The sequence below is a fragment of the Thamnophis sirtalis genome, unplaced genomic scaffold (assembly GCF_051295495.1).
Source record: "Thamnophis sirtalis isolate CommonGarterSnake01/CBP01778 unplaced genomic scaffold, rThaSir2_p1.2 scaffold_5, whole genome shotgun sequence".
Taxonomy (NCBI): domain Eukaryota; kingdom Metazoa; phylum Chordata; class Lepidosauria; order Squamata; family Natricidae; genus Thamnophis; species Thamnophis sirtalis.
This window is the reverse complement of record NW_028261385.1, coordinates 60,723,531-60,738,073: the sequence shown is the minus strand read 5'-3', so window position 1 is coordinate 60,738,073 and position 14,543 is coordinate 60,723,531. Positions and strand designations below refer to the sequence as shown.

The 14,543-nt window shown below is 41.4% G+C and overlaps 1 protein-coding gene across 2 annotated transcripts; it reads left to right on the top strand.

The window, feature by feature from the left end:
- The first annotated feature begins 292 nt into the window (after nt 1–292).
- Nucleotides 293–14,327, top strand: S1PR3 (sphingosine-1-phosphate receptor 3). 2 transcript variants are annotated; one of them, XM_014059573.2, is made up of 2 exons: nt 293–802; nt 11,339–14,327. In XM_014059573.2, exon 2 carries the CDS (start codon nt 11,497–11,499, stop codon nt 12,628–12,630), a length of 1,134 nt encoding a protein of 377 aa, XP_013915048.2. In that variant the 5' UTR covers nt 293–802; nt 11,339–11,496; the 3' UTR covers nt 12,631–14,327. The 2 variants fall into 2 exon arrangements, with proteins under 2 accessions (XP_013915048.2, XP_087572028.1); XM_087715902.1 differs by lacking the exon at nt 293–802 and adding an exon at nt 9,817–9,903.
- The last annotated feature ends 216 nt before the right edge of the window (nt 14,328–14,543 follow it).

The following is a 14,543-nucleotide window of genomic DNA, read 5'->3' as shown; positions in this document are numbered from 1 at the left end:
ATTCCTTTCCCAAAGCAGGAACGGCAAGTATTTTGTCAAATTTGCCCCACAGCCTCCCCCATATCAATGGGGAAAACTTCCCAGTTCTGGAGAAGCCCTTAAACCAAATGATGAAGTGACCGAGAGCCAAGCAGAATTCCCTTCCTCCTTCCGAGCGCTTGCCACCCCGCGCCCATTGACTCAGAAGCCGAGCCCAGAGAATTCAGCCGAGCTCCTTCTCCGCCAAGGGTGCAAGAGCGCACCCATCGGCCAGAAATGGGCCACCTTCACAGGTCCTGCTCGCTGGAGAACAGCGGGACTCCTTTCCCACTCAGCGGATCCGGCTTGAGCAGCGTGGCTGGGAGAGGAGCAGTTGGCAAGAGCGCGGAGCTGAGGGCTGCCGCTGCCGTGGGAGGTGCGTTGGAGGACACAAGGCTCGCTGGAGAAAGAATGTAGAGGCAGCTCAGCGGGGAACGGGGGAGGATGTGGCGGCGCGTGTGAACCGGGACTCGTCGCCGAGGAGAGTTCGGCGGGAGGAGTCCCGCAAGGCCGAGAGGAGGCGGCGGCGGAGCAGGAGCAGCAGCAGAGGAGGGGGAGGCATCCGCTCGCAGCACGGCCGGCGGAGTTTTTTCTCCTTCGGCTGGACGGCGCGGTCGGGAGGCGCTGATCGTCCCGTTGCGGCTGCGCTCTTGGCTAAGCGGGAACTTTTGGCCCCACAAAAGTGGGACTCGGCAGAGCAGAGCGCTTGGCGCCAACAAACCTCCAGCCGGCATGAGGCGCGCCGGGCAAAGAGCGGGCAAGGAAGGAGAGGAGCGGACGCCAGGTGAGCGGGAAGGCAACGCCGCGCGGAGTTAAAGGGCGAAAGGGGTGGGACGCCTCGCCTCTCACAATCCGAATTGGCACGAGTCGCTTGGGAATCGGGTGGGACCGATGGGGCAACTGTAAGGGCGAAGGCGAGCCAAGAGACAGAGACAGAGAGAGAGAGAGAGACAAGGCGATGCGCCCGCAAAGCCACAGCCGTGCGATTTGCAAGCTTATTTGGGGCTGGTGGCGGGGAGGGGGGGAGACCGGCTGGTGACGGGGACGAGGTGGGACCGTTTACACATCCCGTGTCGCCAAAAACGACAAAAGGCATCTGGCCCCGATCCTCGTCCCCTTTTTGAACTTGGTGGACCCACAATTGTATTCTCCCTTCACGACGGGGCTGTGCTGGACACTGGTTCTAAGTGAACTCCAGTTCACCATCACCGATTTCCACATTTCGTTATGTGGCGGGTGGGTGGGAGGGCTTGAAGACTCCTCCCCTTTTTAAAAAGTTACGGTGGGACCCTCGCTCATTAACGGGCCTTAATCCAGAGCAGCTTCCTCGGCAGCGCGTTCATGCGGGGAAGAGACCAAGGACCCAATCGGCATCTGGCTTAGCGGGGGTCCCCTTGGCCTTTCCAGCTTTTGATGATCCGACATTCAGACGACACAATCGGGCTAACTAAACTTCCCCCAAAACGATTTTGGGGAAATATAAACGAACAATGAAAGTAACAGGGAAGATGAGCATGAGATTAAGGGGCGTGCATAAACACAACAGCGTGCCTACCGTCCCTGTCCTAATATTCCCCTGTATTGGTATTCATTTCATATATTCATATTATGTATATACATATATCTGTTATCTAATTCATGCTTGATGAAATAAAATATTATTATTATCATAGCACTGTGCATCGGATAAACCATTCCCAACCCAACACCTCCCAAAGTGTTGGATTAAGACAGGGAATTAGAGTGCCAGATGGGAAAATTTAATTTATAGCATCAGTTTTTAAGCCAGGAGGCATTGTTCTCCTCCTTTGCTTTGGAGTTTGCTTGTGCATTTATTTGGTTAAAATGTTCATGTACTGAATTTATACCCCGCCTTTCCCCCAGGGCAGCTCAGGGTAGTATACCTAGCATGATCCGCCTAAGTGGGTTGGACTGAAAGCATATGACTGACTTCAAACTACTCAGAAGGGCAGACTTGAACCCCAGTCTTCTAGATCTAATTCAACATTCTTTGCATTTGCTTCTGGTATGATCAGGTGAATGCATTTTCAGGACACCCATGGATCTTCTCTGGGAATCTTGGAAAAAAATTCACAAAAAATGGACAGAATTTAGGATAACTGCAGCAAGGTTTTAAAATGGCCATATTAAATAGCTCTAAAGAAAAGGCTGAGATTTCAAAAGTTTGGAGTACAAGGAAGAGAAAAGCACTTTTTTAGGAAACAGCCTAGTCTTTGAAATGAGGAGATCTCTATGAAGATAGCTTCTAAAAAACAAAAAATGTACTCATTGTGTTCTCTGGAAGTATAATGGAAGAAAATAAGCAGAAGTATATGAGATGCAATTCTAAAGTAATGGTAAATTTAGCAAAATGTGGTAATAAAATATGGGCAGTCATCCAAAGCATAATCAAACCAATGCCATTTGCTTGCAAAGAAGCATGCAGCTTCTACTGAGCCAGTGATTGGACAGGCCTTCGTAAAGTACTCTGGAAGTGGGCAGGTCAAATCCAGAAAAAAGATGGAGCCTCTTAAAGGTTAAGGTTTTTTTGCTTTAAGGTTTAAGGTTTAAAGTGAAATTGAAGGATGGTAACTAACAGTTCAACTCCTTTCCTATATAATTAACTACTAAATAAACACACTTAATTTCTTTCCTATTCCAGACTGATCACATTTAAGTCTCTTCCCACTTCAGACATAAAACTGCATATATGGACTTTCAAAAGTTAATTTGGAAGAAGTACTTTAGGCAGTATCTCTCTGCTGCAAATTAAAGCAGCCCCACTTTTTTTCCCAAGCAATTAAAACTGAAGATTCACAACTTCTGCATACTGCTATTGAATATCATATATTGAATATATATATATATATATATATATATATATATATATATATATATATATATATATATATATATATATATATATATATTCTGTGCAAGAGAATTTAATTGGATACACACTTTTGATCTACAAGAAAGGGCAATCCAAATATTTATTTTATTTAAACAATTTATATGACTACCCACCTCACTATTAAGTCTTTGGGTGGAAGGATCCTTCCTTCCTTCCTTCCTTCCTTCCTTCCTTCCTTCCTTCCTTCCTTCCTTCCTTCCCCATACAAATGGACTTTTTGCATAAAATACAGCATGTTATAAAATAAATTAAATTGCAACTGGGGAGTTCTGTAATGGTTTGCTTCAAGAACAACTCGTTGATCAGTTTGAAATGTCATATCGTCTCCCTGGGTCATTGTTTTATCAGACAAGCAGAAACATGCTGGGCAGACAGTTACAGATCATACAAGGTCAAAATATTCACATGACATCATATTCGGCGTGTAGAACTATTATTTCATTTGTGGACTGCTCTGTGGGGTATTGTAACTAGATCAGAGTGATGTAGGCTGAAATAAAATGAATACGGACTGGAATCTTGTATAAACATAAGCACAGCATCTTTCTGATAGTAAATACAATAAAGCTGCTCTGTCCTTTTCTTCAGGCTGATACGGGATCATGATTTTAATGAGTAGAAGAAGTTTTGAGTTTGTTCAAAATCTGAAGCACTTCTCCACTTGTTCATTTCCATATTCACACTCCCTTCTGCTCCCTCTCTTCCTCTCCATCTGAAGTAAAGGACAAGGGGGAAAATAGAGGGGCATCAGGGGACAGCATCTGGAGTGCCTGGCAAGGACACTCCTCCTCCGCTCATGATTTCATGACTCTCTCTGGGTTCAGACTTATGGGAAGAAGGTTTAAAGGTACATGGACTGCTTCTTCTATTCTCTCCCTTTCCCACAATCTCCCTCTTGTAAGGATCCAATTTCAATGCATCCACCATCTGGAAAGAATATTACTTCAACTAGACTTCAGGAACATGAGAACACTTTTCTTCAAACAGCCAGCCCATACATACCCTCAGCTTCACAAATATTTATACAAATCTAAAACCCCCAATAATCTTAACTAAATCACCTTATTTTTGCTGGTATATCCCAGTGATATTGAGCTGCAGTGCATGAATTGACTGGTGGTCTGCTTTTAATTTCCTGTTTTACAGATGATGTAATTTCACTGCTTTCTTGACTATGGAAACCTAATATTGTGTTTGCTGTTAATTTTGCATTCATTTTTACAAGTCCTGCATTGTCTATTTTCACCATTCTTGGTCATGAAAAACAGTGGGGTACTTAGGCAGAATCTGTTTGTCTGTCTATCTGTACTTACATCTGCCTGTATTTACACCTGTCTGTCTGTCATCTATGTCTATCTATCATCTATGTCTGTCTATCTATCATCTAATTTCACACGCATCCCTGTCAGACAGCTAACAACCAATCAATTGGCAGCCCCTGATATCAAATATGTGAATGGAGTTTGGAACACATCAAATCCATCACCTAGATCAGACCTGCACAACTTGTAAAGGGGACAGGATGACACTGATACATTAAAAATCATTGCAAGCTGCAAAGAAATAGTTGATGTGCCATTCAGCTACTCTGCAGCTAATGGAGCAGAGTTAATGGAATTATTACTTGCTAAAAATTGCCAGCAGGCACACAAAGACTGCTTCGTGGGATACTTGTGGCCTGAAGGCCATATGCTATGCAGGCCTGACCTAGATGCTGCATACATCTTGATCATGGTCAGGCTGCAATGAAAACCAATAGGAAAGGACTGCAGAAATGTGGAGCATTCCAGAGACATACCTCTGGGTGCATAAGAGCCATAATTTTTAGAATTATGACAAACATGCGTTGGTTGAAGTAGTTAGTGCACATCTAAGGGAAGACATGTTGACACCTTCTTGGAACTTTCTGATATCAGTTAGATAATTTAGATCAATCAATGAGTCTCTGGAAGGCATTCAAAACAGCCACAACCCTTTCAGTTTCTAGAGGAATTGCTTGATGGCATCATTACCAGGTGGAAGCCTTCTGATATACATATGTGATATATCTTAATAATATACATTAGGGCTTTGAACCTGATAGTGATATCATCTCTCATAGGTTCCTATTCAAAATAATAGAAGTATCCGCTTTGCCTGGTAGTCCTTTAGATTAATTGTTTCCATTTGTAAACAGTAAAGTAATCATTACAATCAGAGGTGACATGCAAGTAGTAGTAGTAGTAGTAGTAGTAGTAGTAGTAGTAGTAGTAGTAGTAGTAAAAGTCATAGGTACTGGAGTTCCAGTGTCTTAAGGATACACTATATTGCCAAAAGTATTTGCTCACCCATCCACATAATCAGACTCAGTTGTGAGGAAATACCTTTGGCAATATAGTATATATAGCAGACTTTAAAACAGCATTTCTTCAAGGACTACAATCCAAAAGTAGGCAAAGGCAGGATATTTGAGTGTCTGTGTGTGTGTGTGTGTGTGTGTGTGTGTGTGAGAGAGAGAGAGAGAGAGAGAGAGAGAGAGAGAGAGAGAGAGAGAGAGAGAGAGAGAGAGAGAGAGAGAGAGAGAGAGAGAGAGAGAGAGAGAGAGAGAGAGAGAGAGAGAAGATTTTAAAGGTTCCTCTTATATCCCCCTGCTATTTGCTTCCAGCATAAAGTTTACATGAGATGCTTTATTGTCTTGGGCCCCTGGATATGGGTATCTGTGAGAATGTATTTTCCAGATTGCCTCTGCCCATCCTTTCCAATTTTCTGCGTGAAGAAAGACATGTCTGGAATAGATAATGCCTTCCAGAGGCACATATGATGGACAGGGCTGAAGCAAGCAGCAAATGTTGGCTGTAACCCAAAATGGGTGAGGATAGTTATTCTCCCATATGCCCCTCTTTTTCTTCTTTCTGCTAACTCTCACTCTGAAATTAATATATAGGCAGCGTATACAGTATGTTACTCTAGGGCTGCGGGCTGATTATCCATGCATTCAAGGACAAGGATTGAAACTGCTGGACAAAAGACTCTATGTATATTACTTTGGCCTACATTCCTTTGATCGGTATGAAATTATTTTTCATAGAACAGCCAACAAATTAAAAACAATAGAAAAAGCTGCTACAATGTGCCAAATATAGGATAGTATTAAATTTATGATTTGGTGTGTGATCAGCAACTATCTGTTTGGCATGTCTCACCGTAAATGCTTACATATGATATTGCCTTGAAATGAACTGAAGAAGCTATTTTGGATGAGAAGTGAAACATTTTCAAAGGAAAAAAAAACCCCAAAGGGCAACGCCCAGTTGCCTTTTGAAAAAAGCACCTTTGAGACAATTATGACCTGGATGATTAAGCATCTCCATAGACCTGGAAAGTACGTGCTGTTTTCTTGTGTAAAATGTACCATTTGTGGATCTGATTCATTCTGGTGCAATGAAGTGGTTTAAAGGCAGTTGGATTGGACGTTTTCCATTGTTGTGTTTATCAAGGAAAAAGGGAGGAGGGAATCAATGTATAAATAGGACTGTATAACTTAGCAATTATCTGATGAAGATTTGTTCTGCCGTGGAAATATACATTAGTATTTTATCAGGAGATACTCTTATTATCTCGTCTTATTGTTTCTCCAAAGCATTCACAATGCCCTACGTGGTTCCCCAACCCATATTTTATCTTCACAATATCCCTGTGTAATAAATTAGTAAGGGAGATAATGATTGGCTTAAGATCAGCCAATGAGCTTTGAAGTATGGTGGGATTTCCCAAGGTCTATGTAATCTAGCCTAACTCTCTTACCCAGAGAGTAATATTAGCTCCGAGTTACTTTCTTAGCCTTAGTCCACTGAGTCAGATCATGTTTCATAGTGAAATCGAGTACATACTTGTTTTGCTGACATATTTAACTGTTCTTATCCAACAGAGGGTTTAAACAAGAGGCCCTCCCATAGTTTTGTCAGGTTCTAGCAATCAGCTTTGCTTTTTTCAACTTGAAGCCTTCCTTGCTTGTTGGAAATTCTTGGAAGTGTATCCAGAGTGCCCAAATTGCGGAGAACTGGTGGAGAGATTTTTATGTATTAAGCCTAACTTTTGTTTGGACAATAGAAATGATTCCAGGTCAGCCTCAAGCAAAATTCTCCACTTGTAGTTTTCTGATTTTCAAACTGCTATGTTTGCATAAATATTGGAACAGCAGCAAAGTGTGTTGTGTTTGGTAATTAGTAACTTAGCTGAAGCTCCTTATAAGAACTACTGGAAAAATAGCAAAATTGGGATCTAGGAAACTGGATCTTTTAGCTATGTTGGGAGTTTTTTTATTGCCACCAGCAACTATATAGAAGACAAGCAAACTGGTAAGCAAAACTTCCATCTGTGGGCCAAAGTAGCTTGTTGGCAAGTCCCTTTTTTTTCCATTTCTGCATTTTTCTCTGCAGTTCTCTTTCCCTCCATCCCCCAACTCTGAGTTTGCAAATAGCATCCCAGGGCTGCCAGTAGCTGAATCTGAATATATAAAAATATATTTGGGAGTTGAAAAAGAGGGATCAAAGCCTTACTTACTCCCCTTCAAACCAATTCTCTTTTTCCCTTCCAGCAATCAACATTTGTGCTTCCACTCTTGCTATTACCTCCACTTTCTGAATGTTCTGTATAGGCTTGAATGGGCAGTTCTAATTATTTACAGTTGTTAGGAGGCAACGGGAGCCTCCTGTTTACGGTGTTAGAAGTCTGTAGGAATGCCAACAGTTTGCTTTTCACCTTTAGGGAAGGTGTCTTAGTCAGTCATAAAAGAAAGACAATGGCAACCCTCTTTTTCTGCTCAACATATTGCATATTCATTCTCCTGCTGGGGAGTTCTTTCTTTCAATCTGTAATTTGGCTGTCTTCTCCCTTGTTGTTGTTAGTTGCGAAGTTGTGTCTGACGCATCATGACCCCATGGACAAAGTTCCTCCAGGCCTTTCTGTTCTCTACCATCCCCTGGAATCCATTTAAGCTCACGCCTACTGTTTTGGTGACTCCATCCAGCCATCTCATTCTCTGTCGCCCTCTTCTTCTTCTGCCCTCAATTTTTCCCAGCATTAGGCTCTTCTTTAGTGAGTCCTTCCATCTCATTAGGTAGCAAAAGTATTTAAGTTTCATCTTCAGGATCTGGTCTTCTAAAGAGCAGTCCGGGTTGATCTCCTCTAGGTCTGATCAGCCAAGAAGGGAAGGCGGGGAGCCAAGCATCCCTCCCAATGGTTGCAAACCTTCCCCATATGCAAGAAACACTGCAAACTCCTATTTTTTGCAGCAGGACTCGTGCTTAAAAATGAATATGGATGTCTGCTAGTAATGTGGTCACAGCAGGAAAATGCTGGTGCATAGGCTTTGTACATGGTGCAATGGTAAGCCACAGAAGCCATGTCAACTAATATTGATCTGATCTTAGAAATGTCAATACAGCGTTAATAAATCTGTGTGCTGGAATTGTATGAACATCCACTCTCCTTTTACTTTGACTCTGATTTTTATGTAAAGACAACTTCCATGCCAGAGTTGTATATTTTTTCAAAGTCAACCCCAGGGTTTCTCTGCAAGTTGCCACCGAATTATAATTTCTAATATAATATAATAGTAAAGAATAGCTAGATAACGATCGTATTTAATTTTAATTATTTAACAAGCCAATGCATGCTGTGAAAAGAGCTTTTGGAAGCATACGGGGCATTTCCTAACCAATGTAAGCCTTTCAGTGCAAGAGAAGGGTAGAATAAGTTGTCAGACTGGTTAGGAAAGAGTCTGCTCCAATGCCAAATCTCAATTTTATGTCAGTAGTCTTCCTGGCATACTTTGTCAATTCTCAAGCATTTCACTAGTGGCTCAGCATTTTTGACCTGATTCACTAGCAGTAGGGAGAAATGTTCCCTGGTCAAAAAAAAAACCTCAGTTGCTAAAGAAGTCACGATCCTTGGACACTCTTGGTTGACTGAAATGCATTCAGTGGCTTCAAGGTGAAGGAAGAACTGAAGAACCTGCTTGAGGGGAAACCTCTTCAAGGAGGTCAGGTGATGCAATAATGAGGGTTTTTTAAAATGAAGACTGTCCTATTCATCTAATCATTTCAAATTTGATTATTGGGTGAATAGGCGGAAATATAAATGTAATAATAATAATAATGATAATAATAATAATAATAATAATAATCAAAATACAAAGACATACAAGTAGAAATTGAACGACTATTGCAAGGGCAAACAAGGGTAGTAGCAATAGTAATAGGCACCTTGGGTGCAGTCCCAAAACAACTGGAGCACCACTTGAACACCATAGGCATCGACAAATTTACCATCAGTCAATTGCAGAAGGCAGCTGTACTTGGAACTACTTCCATCCTGTGACGATATCTGTAACACCATCAAACATCCAGATTTGCCTATCCCAGGTCCTTAGTAAGAACTCAATAGGTAGACAAAAATGCCAAGTCCAGACTGAACATCTGGCTGACTGTGCGATTAATAATAATAATGTGGAGTTGTAATTTTTAAATGACTATAGAGTGCCGTAATGGCTTGCCTAATAGTTCATTTCTTTCTTTAATTTTCTCTGCAAAGTTTGAAAAGGTACAGTTGTTTCACAAAGCCACATGACTCTCTCTGTGCTCTAAAGAGCATCCTACAGTTCTGGGTCCCCTCCCCCAGCTTTGGATGCATGGTGATAATCTTGGCTGAGCCAAGAAAAACATTATCAGTGATTCCATAGCATGGAGTATCACTTTGAGGCAAATCATGGCCACTTGTTTGTTGTGTTTCATTCTTTACTTTTATATAATTGGCTTAGATGAGTTTTGTTGTTGGACAGATTGAAAACGTAAGTAACCATGAGAGATGACAATGACCATCCATAAAAGCCCAATCGGAATAATATATTATCTTTTTGGACTGCATCGATCAATATGCTTTGGAAGAGTGTATGTTGACTGGATCTCTTCAGATGTTACATCTGATATACGGTAATATCTGAACTTCTTTCTTAAGACAACTGTGAAATCTAAGTACTGTGCAATTTTCAGTCTATTATCTGTGCTTAGTACTGGATTGTCAGCAAAAAATCCTAATAAGATGGCCTTTAACTAGATGGATTTTCTAATTACAACTAGTGTTGCTGTGAAAGCTGAATCACTGGATAGGGATTCATTGCCGCATTGTCTAGAGCAGGGGTGTCAAACTCGAGTTCATTGAGGGCTTCATCAGGGTTGTGTTTGACCTCGGGGGTGAGGGGTGTGACCAGGGGGCATGGCCAGCCTGTGGTGGCCCAAGCGCTCTGCCAGTGAAAATGGAGCTCAGGAAGGCTGCACAAAGCCCTCCTGAGCTTCATTTTCATTGGCAGAGGCACCATGGGCCAGTCCTTCACTGTTTCCAGGGTGGCCCGCAGGCCAGATCTAAGCATGCTGCAGGCCAGATCTGGCCCAGGGGCCTTGAGTTTGGCACCCCTGGTCTAGAGGATGCTACAAGTGGTGCTGCCCTTTTCTTTTAAAAAAAGAATACAATTGAAGTGTGTCTGTCTAATAAAAGGGAGAGGAAGAGATCAGATCAGGAATGTGCAGAAGAGGGGGCGGTTAAGAAACAAGAAGTAGAGGGGAGAGAAATTGGATGCTTCAGCAGGAAGTATTTTTCCTATGAAGTGAAGGAATTCTATTTCAAGTTCTATGCAACATTTTCCCAGGCAAGGTTTGTATTGGATTGCAGTCTGTTACTCATTTAAGATGCCATTTCAGACAGTTGCAGTCAGGACCAGTTCTATAATTAGGCACAGCCTGACAAGTTCAGACAGCACATTTTGGGTGTTTTGAAAGGGTAAAAATGAAGAGGTTGTGATTTTACCATTAATGCATCATTACTGCCAGAAATGAGATGTTCTTGTGGCATTGCTTCTCTCTTGTGCTCAACTAATTTAACAGGCCTTGAATTCTAGGCAGATGACTCTGGACTGTGGCAGGGTAGAAGAGAAGATGATAATACCATCTAATATTTTAATTTCAGTCAATAAATATCAAATCAGTGCTGCCCTGTGTCTACAATTGTATCTATATTTTAACTTGTATCTTGTTTTGTTTTGTTTTCTGTGAAAATCATTGCTTGGAAATTCATTCCTACACTAATTCTGCCCTTCCCCTTAATATGTAATAACTTGCTCACGTTTTTCAGTCCTATGTGATGATATAAAATGAACTTAGCCTTTTTTGGCACAGTGACAATGTACTTGATATGGAAAGTCTTTTATAATAGAAACCTCACCTGTTTGATAATAGTAGCCTCACCTGTATCTTCTTTGCCTTGAGGATCTGATTGCTCTCTGTTTAAAGGAGAGTTTCCTGTTCCTACTTTGTTACAACATGAGATTCAGGAAGTCTAAGGACTAACATTGTCTTTTACTTCTTTTTAAAGGTCCTGGCAGCCGAGCCTGAAGATGCTGAGATGCAATCAGCTTGGAGACATCTTTAAAGAGCCACGCTCTAAAGATTGTGGTGTGAGCTCCCCCTGGTGGAAAACAATTAGAACAAAAGTTTCTTGATGTTTAAAGTGCATCACTCTCAAATTAAGTCATGGCTATTGTTAGCACAGCGCCCCCTAGTTTCTTATTCTTTCCGGAAAATGAAGTTGTGGACCCAGTGATCGTACTTCACTACAATTATACTGGAAAGCTGAGCCGTGGAAAAGAAAAAAAATTGACTATCATTGCACTTCTCATTATCTGTGGCTTTATCATCCTGGAGAACCTAATGGTGCTGATTGCCATTTGGAAGAACAACCGATTTCACAACCGCATGTATTTTTTTATTGGCAACCTGGCCCTTTGTGACCTGTTGGCGGGAATAGTTTACAAAGTGAACATTCTGATGTCAGGAAACAAAACTTTGACTTTGTCTTCCAGGATCTGGTTTGTTCGGGAAGGCAGCATGTTTGTGGCGCTGGGCGCTTCTACACTCAGCCTGTTAGCTATTGCTATAGAACGGCATTTGACCATGATCAAAATGAGGCCATACGATGCTAATAAAAAGTACAGGGTTTTCCTGCTTATTGGAACATGCTGGCTTATCTCTCTTTCTCTGGGAGCTTTGCCCATCCTTGGCTGGAACTGTATTGGCAATTTAAGAGACTGCTCCACCATTTTACCACTGTACTCCAAGAAATACGTGGCATTTTGCACCATCATCTTCATAGCCATCCTAGTGGCCATTGTAATCCTCTATGCCCGCATTTACATCTTGGTGAAATCAAGCAGTCGGAATGTCACCAACCACAACAACTCAGAGAGGTCCATGGCATTGCTGAGGACTGTTGTGATCGTGGTTGGGGTTTTCATTGCCTGCTGGTCTCCCCTATTCATTTTGTTGCTGATTGACGTCGCCTGCAAAGTGAAAGAGTGCTCAGTTTTGTATCAAGAAGATGGCTTCATAGCTTTAGCGGTCCTCAATTCAGCCATGAATCCCGTCATCTATACGCTGGCAAGCAAAGACATGCGCCGGGCCTTCTTTCGCCTGGTGTGTGGTTGCTTGGTGAAGAACAATGTTGCCATGTCTTTGCCTATCCAGCCCACCCCGGATCAGAGTCGAAGCAAATCCAGCAGCGGCAACAACACTCCAAAACTGAACGATGACTTTCTGAAAACAAAAAATTTGTCGTACATCACCGAAAAGAATAAACCTCCGTTTTATAATGGAAATGTCTGCAAGTGAAATCTGCTGACTGGGCACTTCAATGATTCTTGTGCTGTGGCTTTTACAGAGCCAAAGAGAAAGGGGTTGTTGTAGTTTTTAAGTGGAGTTTCCTGCACTTAACTCATAGGAAGGGCAAACTTGAGACAGCTGCTTAATTCGAAGTGCCTATTTTGAGCACTGAGCTTTAGGCCTTCACCAACTGATTCAGGAAAGGTTTGGCTGCCTCTTCTAGTTCCTGTGAGGATTGTGTAAAGAAGAAGAAAAAGCGCTACCCCTGACATTGCATTCTTGATGCAATTCAACTGAAAAAGTGTACTTACTAGAGAAACAAGGTAGGAATGGCCGTTGATTACTCAAAAGCACTACATGAAATTCACTTCTTATGTTACAAAAGACAACTGTGGAAGCCCTTACAGGACCCTAGCAGAGTCTTCCTCAGGCTACATCTGTCTGGAATCAACGTTTAGGACTTAAGAGAGTGCCTGGACAATTTAGCATCTATATGACTGACTTACTTTTTCAGTAATAGAAACACTTATAAATATTCTGTGATGTCACAGTCATTCAGCAAGCAGTCTGGGAAAAATGCGAAATCATTTCATAATGATGGCTGGTCAGCTGGTTGCATATGTGTACAAAACGCCCTTCTCCACTGTTACTGTTCATTGGCCGCAGGAGACAAAACTTTCTCTATCCTGCAGTTTAAGGTGAATAATATACAGATATTCTATCCAGAAGAGATGCAATGGCTCAGTGGCTAAGACTCTGAGCTTGTCAATCAGAAAAGTTGGTAGCTCGAATCCCTAGCACCGCGTAATGGAGTGAGCTCCTGTTACTTGTCCCAGCTTCTGCCAACCTAGCTGTTCAAAAGCATGTAAAAATGCAAATAGAAAAATAGGAACCACCTTTGGTGGGAAGGTAACAGTGTTCCAAGCACCTTCGGCATTTAATCATGCCGGCCACAATCACAGAGATGTCTTCGTACAGAACTGACTCTTCGACTTTAAAACGGAGATGAAAACCACCATCCAGAATCGGGAATGACTTGCACATATGTGTGAGGGGAACCTTTACCTTTACCTTATTCTATCCAGGCTGCAATGTTATTGATTTCTGTTAACATTTTCACAAATATTTATTCATCCATTTTGAGATGTGTTATATCAAGAAATCAGGGCTTAAGTTAGAATGCGGTGGTTTATTTTGCCAGGACTGATAAACAGCCGCAGGCCCAGCATTTGTTGTGTTGAAGTACACCAATCAAGGCATCCTAGGGAGGAAAAAGAGGGATTTTAATTTGGGGCACCAACCTTTGTTTTTCTTTGTATTTGTTTTCTTTTTATTATGCCTGCTGTGTGGCATAGGTTTACATTATATGGCATTATAATATGCTAGTCTGTATATAATATAACTTTTTATTGTAACAAGTACTGTGAACATGTAATCTTCAAATATTTTTTAAGTAAATGAAGAAAACATCTTTATGTAAGTTTTGTGAGACAGAAAATAGATGCTCAGTTAATCCAGTAATCAGTCTTGCATTTACTGGTGCAAATTTCCAGTGCAAATACAGCAGTTGTGACTAGAAGCCATTTCTGTATTCTTCTGTATATATATAAAAAAACGCATAATCATTGTTTTTCACTAAAATAGTTTTTTTATTATTATTTAATGTAGTTCAATGATAAAATTAAAACATGTGACTTGGAATTTCATGCATATTTCACCTACATATATTTTGATGTGGGTTTTGATTTTTTTACTATTTGGGAAGAATGTTACAGATTGAGAAATAGGTCTGCACTATTGTTGTTTAAAACCGAACCAGATAAATAGTCTATTGGAAATGATGTGATCCTCCCCAAAATCAGGAAAAGACAAAGCACAGGAAAATTGTTGCTACTTAGAGAAAGATGTACAAATCACAAATC